General features: G+C 27.0%; 1 protein-coding gene across 1 annotated transcript; it reads right to left on the reverse strand.

Moving 5' to 3' along the window:
• Positions 1-628: 628 nt before the first annotated feature.
• On the reverse strand, positions 629-6,731 carry LOC124926551. Its single transcript, XM_047466800.1, has 9 exons — positions 6,213-6,731; positions 5,680-5,716; positions 5,475-5,553; positions 5,327-5,372; positions 5,146-5,244; positions 3,140-3,208; positions 2,706-3,063; positions 2,174-2,328; positions 629-1,431 (listed from the first exon to the last, which is right to left on the reverse strand). The coding sequence occupies exons 1-9, from the start codon at positions 6,663-6,665 to the stop codon at positions 967-969; spliced, it is 1,761 nt and encodes a 586-aa protein (XP_047322756.1). The 5' UTR covers positions 6,666-6,731; the 3' UTR covers positions 629-966.
• Positions 6,732-12,579: the final 5,848 nt, after the last annotated feature.

Genomic DNA, 12,579 nt, shown 5'->3' on the forward strand with positions numbered 1-12,579 from the left:
GATACATAATAATAAAATATATAAAAACTTAATACAACTTTATATATACTAATGTATTAAATTTTTTTCTTTTTTCTAAAATAAATTAAATATTTTAATTTTTAACATATTTTAACATCTATTATACATTATTAAACAAAATTTTAATATATTAAATGATTTTTATTCAATATTTCAAATTCGGATTCTAGCTTGTACTAAGATATTTTGAAGATCAATTTGGCCAAAACAAAATGTAATTATTTATGAAGTCAATATTAAGCTAATTTGAAAATAGTTATTTAATAAAAATATATAAATTATTTAAAAATATAATTAGATGGGTGAGTTTATAGTAAAATCTAAAAAAAAAAAACATCATACAAGTGAGAATTAGATCTGAAACTGAGTCAGAATTTAGAGAAGAAAAAATTGATATATTATTAAATTAGATAATATTTTATAGCATAACTTAATCATCACACATATATTCAAATGAGATTGGTTACAATGAATGCAAAAATTTAATATAATACATCACACATTATAATTATGACAAACTAAGAACATAAAATTCTCATTCTAATTTGAATTCAAATGAAAACCCAAGAAAATCCAAATATTTTCAAATATATAATAGTCAATTAAATGTATATATATAAATAAAATCATAATCTATAAAAACTGGTACATGTATATGTATAGTTGCTGCTTTGTCAAATCACAATAACACCAGAAATCAATAATCACCAAATCATCATCCTAGAGGGTGGTTTCTAAGTTCTAACTAAAGAAAAAAAAACACAAGTTTTTTGTATAATTAATCTATACACCACTCTAGGTTTAAATCTTCTAGCAGTTAAACCAACCAACCCAATTCAATCTCACTAATGCAATAATTCAAATCCTACCCCATTCCTTCCTATATCCCACCTCTACATTATAATCAACAAACCATACAAAAAATTAATATTAGAGATCAAGAACTCACAGTTGCAATGCTAGATCTGGTTGCTGCTTAGAAGAAGAAGAAGATCCGGTATTTAGATCTGGAGCAGCAACTGGAAGTGAATATTGTCGCTCAATAGAATTCTGCTGATACTTCTGAAAAGAAGATGGATTATGACCATTACAGTCGGAAGGTTTCTCTTGCTGATGGATGAATTCTCCTCCGTAACTTAATTCATTGGTATTCAGGCCTGAATTGGGTATGGCTAAATGCGGTTGGGCGTCGAAAAGTGAATTGATTGGAGATTTTTGCTGCTCCGATAAGATAGGTGGTGTCTGTTGTGAAGATTCCTCTTTTTCACCTACCCATCCAGGTCCAAACTTCACGCCGGAAGGTAAAACACTCTCGATTTTCTTAGAAGCTATTTTCCAAGCCAACGGCCCAAGGTTTGCTGCGAAACGAGCAAGACTTCTTGAATATCCATGCTCCACATGTACACCTACCTGAGTTCATAATGTTTTTTTTTGTTATGGGAAATTTTCAATGTGATAAATGAACAAAAGAAATCTACATCAAGCTATTTATTTTTTTAAGACCAGGGTTTATTCCCAAGAGGAAGCTAGCACGACCCATCCTCCAATCAGAGGGTTCTTAGACAAAACTATTTCCACTTGAGCTACTGAGCTACTTTGTGGCTAAAAATTGTGATCACTACAAACTTATAGACCACAATCCAAAATTGGGCAAAAATTGAGGCACATTTTCTTTCCTAAACATTCCTATGTCCCCAGGAAAGCAAGAAGAGTTACACTTTGATGATCAGATCATTCTTATCCTCCCAGGAAACAGTTTAATCTTGAAAATATTGGCTTCATTTTAAAAATATCATTTCTCCAGATTTCTCAACGGGTGTCACATTTGAAAACAGGATTTATTTGACCTTAGTCTAACAAATATTCATAATTATGCTCTGTTCCAATAGTTTATCACAGGAAGTTAGTCTAGAATATATTTTTTCAAGCAAATGAATCTAGGAGAATTACATTCTAAAATTATGAAACCAAAATTTTAAGCTTCTTCATAGAGTAGAGAAAATGAGTCTTATCCACATAAGTTGAAATTAATAGCACAGGGTGGGAAGAAACCAATTTAAGGAGTTGAAATTAATTGCACATGTAAGTATTGAAAAGTCGGGATGTAATCAAATGATCAAGGCAATAATAGGAATCAATCATTAACACATACCCCCATTAAACGATTGGTTTGCCCATTGAGGGAAGTCAACATATATGGATCATCGCCTAGAGTTGATGCTTGAGAGAGCTTATATGTGGAACGCTTGTTCTCATCTAGCATAAACGTTTTCTTTACATGTTTTGCCTCAGCCTTCAAAACAGAAGCTGCATAAGAAAAATCATGAAAATGAAATCTGTAATTACAAGCCTTTTCGGAAAGTGATATTTTGTCATAATCACGTTTAAAAATTGCTAAAGTGAAGGAGATTTTTTGTTTGCATTTGGTATGAAAAGTGTGATTGAATTAGATGAAACATTTTTACGTGAAAAGTGGTTAAGAAAAAAGGTGAAAAGTGTATAGAAAAAGTTATTTTTTGCCAAATTTTATAGATCATGCTAATTCGATGACCAAATTTTGCCAAAAGATATCTTTTTTGATTTTTTATCACTTCGATATATGTGGATACCAAAAAAGCAGATAGCGTGAATATGGACCAGCATACGACTGATTTGGAAGTTGGAAAGAATTAACGTAACCAAACCTGGAAATTCGGTATTCCAATCTGAAGCCCAATCATGATAGACCTCATTGCCTCCAGATAGATGAGAAGGTCCCACATATACATCATTAGGGCGGAATTTGTATGACATCGGCCCTTTTCTTAGATTGTAGTTGTTTGAGCCCGAGGCATTCTGATTCTCACCTCCTGTATTAGGAGTGGCATCGGATGAAGATTCAGGACCACAACGTGCAAGTGATGGAGGACTGGAAAATTCCTTCTTCAAATTCTTGGTGGGAGGCCTGCCTCTTCTAACAACTTTTGGCTGTGGTTCGCCTTCTTCATTAACTTCTTTCAAATTATCAAAATCACGTTTTGCCAGCTCTTGTATGGTCTTTGCCTAGTGAAATATTTCATAATCAATTCAAAAATTAAACAATTTTTCTAAAAGAAGTCTATTTTAGAAATGAACAAACCTGCCGAAAATAGACAGTGTCGGAAGCATTATATTGCATTGCATTTGCACATATCAGGAAAACATCGGCCTATAAAACGACAAAAAATAAGATCAACACCTGTCACAAATAGAGGAACTTGAAAAATATACCAAATAAATGCCTGACTTGATAAGTTTTTCCTATAAACACTCTTAGGCATAAAGGAAAATTCATCATCAGTTATTAAAATCAAAATTTTAGGAAATGATGTATTACATAATAAAATATGCAAAGACAGTTAGAAAGTTGAGGCTCTAGAAGTAGAGCTTGTTTAATGTAGGGTTATTTGAAAATATTCCGTTTAATGCAAAAAGTGGTTTATTTGGATTATTAAATGACTAAAAAAGAAGGAAGGCGAGAAAATATGAGCACACAGCTCCACCGACCAAACTGCTTTGAGCTTTGATTCATTTTTTGTTGTAGTAAATGCAGTAACTTTCGTGGAAGGCCCCAAAAGTGCACTTCAAAAACACAGTTACAATGCTAAAGTCACCACTACTATTAGTTCACATTTAACATATCCTTCTAACTGAAACCGAAGAACAAGTCATAACCTTTTGACAAGCATTTTTTAAGTTTCAACTAGTTAAGCCATTTGTCAGAAATCACTTCACTCAACACCAAACTAGCAAATCAACCTAGCAGCTTCCATATTCAGAACTTCAAACAAAAAATGACAAGGGGAAGCATGCATTATTGTCAAAAGTAAAACTAGGATTTAAGCATTTTGAAAGTCAAGCTAATTGGTTCCTTGAATAACAAATACATTTGAAAAATATTAAAACATATATAGTGGAAATTTTGGAAAAAAAAATCTCCACCTCATTAATTTCATGGGACACAATCTTGTGGGGTCCCTTTTTCTTCTATTTTGTTGGCTTACAACAATGACATTTTACATTAATGATCTAGAAAATAATGTATTACTGATATTTCTGAAAAAGTACAATCTCTATAATATTGCACCCATAAATGAGGCAAGTTATCACATACTGTATAACCATTTTCAATTGATTCTAAAAAGCTTATGTTTTTTCCAATAGTTCAAATCAATGGAATCATCAAAATCTTTTCCTATAACAATCATCAAGACGATATTGTACCAAGAGGATAAACACCCAATTAGTTTAGATAACTATGATTAATATATAAATATTGTTATTAATTTATAGTTAACCGATTAAGATAATTATGTTAATCAATTACGATTTAATACATAATTATCTAATTAGGTAGATTACAATATATATGTGTGTGTTGATTGCAAGTGTGTAAATACGACAAGACGATATTGATAAGCAATTCAATTGAAGAAATCTTGGCTTCTTATCCTCCATTCCTTTTTTTAAGAATTTCATTAAAATACTACTATCAAGCAAAGCCTGAGTCAATTGTAGAAATACAACAACTTGTTTCACAATATAAGAAACCACCTAGGCAGCATTACAGAATGAACAAAAACTACAAAAATATGTGGGAAGTCTAATTCAAGGGAAAAAACATGTGACATAATACCCGCGTGTGTCTTTCCCAAATTTGTTGGGTCGTCGGGGGTCACCCAAACCCTAATTGAAAACGCAAGTGTTTATTTCCATCCAGATGTTAAAACAAAAACTTATCTTTAGACTCAAACTCCACAGCACAAGTAATTGCCTTGGGTAGCAATAAATATCAACTTCATGGATGGCATCAAGAATTCCCACAGAAACATAATGCAGTCAGGAGGAAACGTGTGAGCATCTTGGAGGAAAATAGAAGACATGAAGTTTGAGATCAACACAATTATCTTCCTCGAGCAGCAGAATGAGGCAGTTGGGGACTATAATAATACCAAGTTCACATAGATATACTCACATGTACATGTACTAGGAAAGACATTAAACAGGGACACTTGAACTAATTCCAGACATTATCTAAGAACTCAAATATATAGGCAAAGAGATACAGTTGAATAACACACAGAAAGAAAAATCAGCAGAAGATACCTCAAATTCTTCAAACTTGGTATAGATCCCATCCTCAAGTTTATTTCTCAGAGTCCCAAAATCCATGGGGTTTTCTATGATCTCATGGTAGTCGGGCAGCTGCACAAAAGGATGTCTATTAACCAAAAGAAATAGAGCATTACTCAATCATAGTACAAGACCTTGTCAATGAAAGAAGCACCTCATTTGGATCAACAGGCTCAGAGAAGACCCCATATGTGTCCTTCCTGCAGGAGAATAGATGAACCCGCAAAGTTACTAGCTTTCTAAGATGAAATCCAATAGTGCAACTTTACGAATTTCCTTTTAAAAAAAGGAATCAATCATACTTTCGAAGTCTGTCAATAATGAAAATCAACAACTTTTTGTCTGGTAAAGGTGTTGTGGGGCCTGGATTCAACGAATTCCCTGTCCAAAAAATAACAGAAATTACCAAAGAAGTGTAAGAATTACATTGTGTTCTCATAAGCTTTATGTACTGGGAATTCCATGCAAACTGAATTTTCTTCAAGAATGATGGGAATTGATTGATACCATGTACAGCAACAGTCGCTTTCTGGAACTTTTTATCCTAAAAATTCATTGAAAACCAAGTGTAAATAAGTAAGATAAAAAACCCATACTTTAACTTGGAAACACAGGATGAAGTTAATATTTATTAAGGAAAGGTCATAACTAGCTAAAAGCATATATATTTAAATGTTTTTATTTCATATTTTTAAACAGTTACAGTCAACAAGATCTGAGATTAATTCAGAACACTACTTAAGGAAAGGACAAACCCAATCTTTTCATTTCACATGACAAGAATGAAGATTTTGTATATACATATATTTCATGCAGATACATCAAAGCAATTAGATATATATTAAATAAGCTTTTAGTTATACTATTTTGAAGAAACTCAAACCCATATAACATTGACCCAGTCAAAGCACATGGACTCAGTTTCTAATCTTTTGAAAAATGCCACTAAAGAAGTTTATAGTAACGCGCGAAAGCAAAAGCTGGAATCTTTTTGGGAAGCAAATTCTAATATCTATAATTGGAGAAACGAGAATGTGCACCTGAGCAGACGCGTGAAGGGTTCTAGATCTGCCTCCCCCGGCATTGATCTTCTGTTTCTTAATAGACATTTCATGATTGTCTTCATCAGCGCTCGATTCATGGCCAACTGAGGCCGAATTGTGGGAAAGAGAATTGATGCAATGTTGATGATTAGAAGAAGGGAGGAAACGACCAACGAGCTTGACCTTCTTCTCCTTCCGCTCGTCGTCATCATCATCATCATCATCATCATCTCCTCCGGTTCTACCAGCGTCAATTTCATCGGAATTGGGGTTCCGGGTAGCGGATCGATGGGTGGGTGTGTTGAAATTAGGTTTAGAAGAAATTAGGGTTTGGCGATGTAAATTGTCTTGTTGAAGAGCGCGTTTTTGGAGATCTAAGAGAGATGGGCGTCCTTTCTTCTTCTTCGTCTTCGTCTTCGTCTTCACTTCTGTGGTTGATACCTTACCCATGTCTCCGCCTGGTTTCTTTTCTCTCTCCTCCCTTTTGGACCCTCTTTTCTCTCACTTCCTCTCTTAACCCCTCCTCGTTATTACATTCTATTTTTTATATATATTTATTCAAAATTTCTTATTTGGAATTAGTAGTATTTCCTAAAACTTCTATTAAATTTAGCAGGTTTTGTAATTCTATTTTTTATTTTGTGAATTTTTTTAAAACCATAATTATCAAATTGAATCCCAATCGAGATTTTAGAAATTTTATTTTATTTTAACTATTTCAAAAGTAGATAACTTATTATTTATTGTAAATAAATAAAATATGCATATATATTATTAATTTAGCTGAATTAAACAAATTGAAGCTTTTATTATATATATTTTTAAAAATTCGGTATTTAAAATAAATTCATTAAAATTAGTTGATTAAATTATTGATATTAATCTTTTGTTTATTTAGTATGTTACATATATAATAAATTAATTATTTTTAAAATTGTTAAAAATAAAACCTAAGTATTATTTATATACTTTAATAATATAGAGTTTTAAATTGTAAAATAAAAAATATAAAAAAAGGGTTTCGTGAAATTTCAATTGATTGAGTTGAAGAACAATCATTTAATAAATGAACAATTATAAAAAAAAAAACATGTTTACAATATAATTTAAAAATAATAATTTATTTTTATCAACTTTTCACTTAAAATATTTTAAAAATTATACACACTTTTAGCATAATATTTTTAATTAAAATTATTTTTATTTATGGAAATTTTAAAAGTGATTTTATATTTATTACGATAAAATATTAGTATATGAAAAGGTCATTATTTTTTATTTTATTGAAAAGTAATTTAAATATTTTTTTTTGTTGATATATTTGAATTATTTGTCAAAACAATAGCTTTTGAGATATATTACAATTACAACGTTACACTATTTGAATTATTTGTCAATATTATATTATTGTAATTATTTTATTTAAATTAATATATAAATATTTATTTATGTATTATTTATAATTACTGTTTTTAAATAAATTGTTTTTACTTATATTTTTTAGAGAAATGATTGGGAGAGGGAATTTGAGAAAAGGAATGATATGCCACAATTTGATTAGTTAAAAAAAATAACAAAATTTCTCTTTCTTCTCTCTCCTCACCTTTTATCTTTTTTCAACCACATCATTCCCTCTCTCATTCCCTCTCTCAAATTCCCTCCACCTATTACTCCTCATTTTTTTTATTTAGATAAAAGAATAAATGGTCCAATTACCATTTGAGGCTCGAAAAATTTAGAATAATTTTACTAAATAAGGCTAGAACTTTGAGTTAAACCATCTAAATATAATTCAAAGATTTTAGGTTCACAATATCGCAATGCTTTTAGGTTCACCTAATAGCTAGAAACACTTTATGTCCCCAAAGTTTAATTGTCTTGATATTGTGTCAATCCAATAAATGATTAATGTTGTTAGAAATGTGCTAGTTAATGCTAAATTTTTATCCCAAGAATCATGCTAGATTCTAGTACTCGGTTATTCATTGTCCTCAATCTAGTTTTCAAGCTAGATTATATTTTATTCATTGAAGATGAAATACTAGAAGCATGAACTGTTTTTTTAATTTTCAAAAGATTAGAACTTTTAGCAAGAAGTTGAACATGATGGGATTGCTGACCAATTTGCCTATGGTGCAATTCTTCAAGAATATTTGGTTTTGTATACATTTGACACAACTGATAAAAGCTTTAACTTATTATCCAACATATAAAAGGGAAGGATGTAGTTTCATAAAGTCTATCAATCTGATAATTAAATGTTACTGTTATAATCAATTTAGGGAGAAATATATTAGTGATTAATATATAGAATTGTAAAAGAGGAAAATGAGATGTAAGAAGATGAGTTTGTTGGAGAGAATGTGTGTCAGTGGGAATGAAGAAGATGAGAGAAGTTTAGTTTAAATTAATTAATAAACAGGTGGAACTAAATAAAAAAAAAAATATTGCCACATCATTTAAAACAAACGCAATAAAGCAGTATACGCAGTTTGTGAAAGAGTAATGGAAAAATAATTGATAGTTCGAGCTCTATTTGATAAAATCATCTGAAGTTCGAGTCTCAAATGGTAATTGGACCAAAAATAAATAAATATTAAATATAAAAAAAATTATTTGAAACTAATACATACTTGATTTTATTTCTCTTTTTGTTTTGAAATAAGAAGCAATTTTTTTTATTATAAACTGAATCTCTTCACTTTTTTATATAAATAATGAATTTGATTAGAAAGTAATAATAATATCTATATAAAAAATATTGTAATAATTTTTTTATATAAAGAATGAATTAAAAAATATATTTGATAATATATCTAAAATTTATTAAAAACATTAATACTTTTAATCAAATTTTCACTTTAAAAATATTTTATTAATTTTGTTCACACAAGTAGCATCAAATTTGATTAAAATTATTTTTTCTTTTTGGAATTTTTAAAAGTGATTTTATATTTATTATGATATTTCATATTAGTATAGGAAAATATCATTATTAATATTTCTTATTTTATTAGAAAGTAATTCATATATTAGAATTAAAACGTTACACTATTTGAATTAGTTGTCTAAATTATATTATTGTAATATGTTATTTAAATTAATATATAAATATTTATTTATGTCCCCATTTTGATCCCTTCTATGTACAATTTAGTTTAACTTTTTATATTTGTCTTCTTTTATAATTTTTTATTTATTATTTTTTCAAATGGTATAGCGGGAGGAACAGTTGCAGAGAAATGATAAACAAGAGAAAGAATTTGTTTTAATTTTTAATTGATTAATTTTATTAAATAAAATTTGCATTCTATAGAAGATTAAAAAAATTGATATTTACTATATGATTGATGATATTATTATTACTTACCGATGAAATTGTCTTTTATATATATATATATATATATATATAAATAAAGTGAAATGAAGGGACTAATTCATTTTCTAATAAAAAGTTTGCTTTTTTTATTTCAATAAAGAAAAAGAAATTGCTCTTTCATTTTATAATTAATAAAATTTGATCTCTTCTCTCAAATTTTCACTTTTATTTTTATTTTTTTCATTTTTAAATAAATGAGTAAAATTTTAACCACCCTCAAACCATCTTCGGTAAGGATAATTTTAATTATTGCACAATTTTATAGAGTTCTTCCTTTAACCGTCATCGTTTAATAATTCAAATGAATTAGTATATTAATGAATTTCAACAAATTAAACTATGGTTGAATCTGTTTGATAATTTTATTTTTATAAATTATTTATGCAATTTGATATTTAGATTATCAATTATTGATTTTGTAGATGTTATCTTTTATTATTTATTAATTAATTCTTCATGTATAACTCTTATTTAAATTTAATGAGAATTAATAACTTATAAAATAAAAATAAAATATTTTATATAATAAAGTATTTATACCGAATAAGAATTTAAGATGATATATGCTTTATAAAGGAGAAGTTTTAAAAAACTGACCCTTTTAACTTTTAATAATTAAACTTATAAATTATAATTAAATCTAATCTTAATAATTAGCAATTTTCTGATCAAATGGACTAACGATTTCAAATTTGGACCATTATACAGAAAGGCCCATCTTAATTTGTGTTTTTTTTTGTTTCTGATGCAGCAGTTTAGCCCAAATTGACCGTTAATTTATTTTGGGCACCCATCTTCTAAGCCCAAAATTTTAGTTTCGGAATATTTATATTATATAAATTAAAATTTATATTAAAGATTTAATGTTTTAAATATATATATATATATATATATATATTTAAAAATGATTAAAGGTTTTAAAACCATAAAATTGTAAACATGAATTTGAATTTGAATTTGAATTTGGTATGATTTGTGATTTCGTTTTTTTATAAGAATTTAATTTTTACTTAGTTCAATAGAATTCAACTAAATTAATTTTATTGATTAAAATATTATATATCCTTATATTATTTTAAAAAATGAAAAAATTAAATAAAAATTTGATAGGTCCCAACAAATTCAATACACATCACACGCGTGTCAACTTTATCCCATAGGCTGAATAATGAGTTATTTAAATAACCTTATGTTATTTTAAAAGTTATAATAATGATAATGTTGATTTTTTTTTTTTTATAAAATAATTTAAAGTTATAATATGTGATGATAAAATAAAATTAATAATTTAAAATAAATAATATTTTAATATTTTTTATTAATGAATTAAGTGATAAAATAAATAAAATAAATTATGTTTATTAGATTGAGATTATTTAATAATTTTACTCAAATAAAACCTTAGTTATAATGTATTTAATATATATTTTTTAATTAGTTTGTAATGGAAAAAATGATAAGGATATTGATTGACAGCCTTTTAATTGTTGTATAAAAAAATAGAACTATTCTTTTTAATATATATTTATAAAAATTACAAATATAATAAAATATCTTTAGAAAACAAGTAAATTTAAGTTAATTAAACAACATAGAATACAAATTAAAAAATCACCTTAATAAATAAACAACTTTAAAAATCAAACAAAAATAATCTAAGCTAAACATGAATATAGTCACTTTTAACATTCTGAAACTTTAAACTAATTTAAAAAATATATTAAACAGTTCTTAAATTATTAGTTGTACTTTTTAGTATCCAATAATTGAATATAATTTATTTTAAAATTTTAAAAAGCTAACTCATATCTCCAATTTCACTTTATGCGCATTTTAAAAAAGAAATAGAATATAATTTTTTGATCATTCTCTTTTACAAATAAAAATAAAAATTAATATCAGACGGCTTATTTTCAAAATAGCGCAATAGGTTACAATCTTTATCACACTTCAATTTCTTTGAAACATTATCCAAATTAAAATTGTAAGCATTTATTTATTTTTGTATAAGATTAATTTATATTTATATTATGGATCATATCTAAATAATATATGTTTATACTAATAATTTAAATTATTATAATATATGTATACTAATAATAAAGATTATTATAATGTATTTTTTTTAATATAAATTATTTATAAATCGTGATTAGTATTATTTTGTTTCACATAATAATGAAAATCATTACATATGAAATAATAAAATATATATATATATATATTTTATAATACACTAAGACAAGATATTTACAATATTAGTTTATTAATCATTATTTATCTTTCTAAAAAAATAAATTTTAGAGGATGAAAAGTTATTTTTTTCTTAGTTATTTATAACATTAGAGAATGATTCGTTTCTATTTATATCTTTTAAATTTGAGTTGGTGCGGTATTTTTGTTCAATTTTATATTATGTTTAGTCGGATGGGTTGTTTGTATCTCATATCCGCCGATTGTTCTGTTGATATTTTCGAGTCTATATCCAATTTTATCAACAAAAGGGACGAAGATGCTAGATTTAAAGTTATTTCTCACTGTTTCAATAATGACTTATTTGAATTCATATTCAATTTGGAGGCCTCTTACATGTATCTTTACTTTTTTTATGGGTTTTTATTATTTTGACCATGATTAGTTATTACTTGGTTTCGGCATTGTTTTTCAACCCATAGGCAATGACAATTTTCACTACCGTTCATAATATTTGATAAATATTATTTAGATAACGCTTAATTGATTTGTCTGACTTTCTCTACTTTCTCACTCATTTTATATAAACTTAAACGAGTTTGTCTTCGGAGTTCACCCTAAAAAACGCAAGATTATTGTGTCATCTTTTTTGTAATTTTAATTTTTATAAATTTGATATATTCTTTAACATATAATTATCATTTAATTGGTTTGATTGTATAGATGTTATATTATATTATTTGTAAATTAGTTTTTTTTTTATGTAACTTTTCTTTTAAATTAATGAGAATT

This window comes from Impatiens glandulifera, chromosome 2 (genome assembly GCF_907164915.1).
Source record: "Impatiens glandulifera chromosome 2, dImpGla2.1, whole genome shotgun sequence".
NCBI classification, from domain to species: Eukaryota; Viridiplantae; Streptophyta; class Magnoliopsida; order Ericales; family Balsaminaceae; genus Impatiens; species Impatiens glandulifera.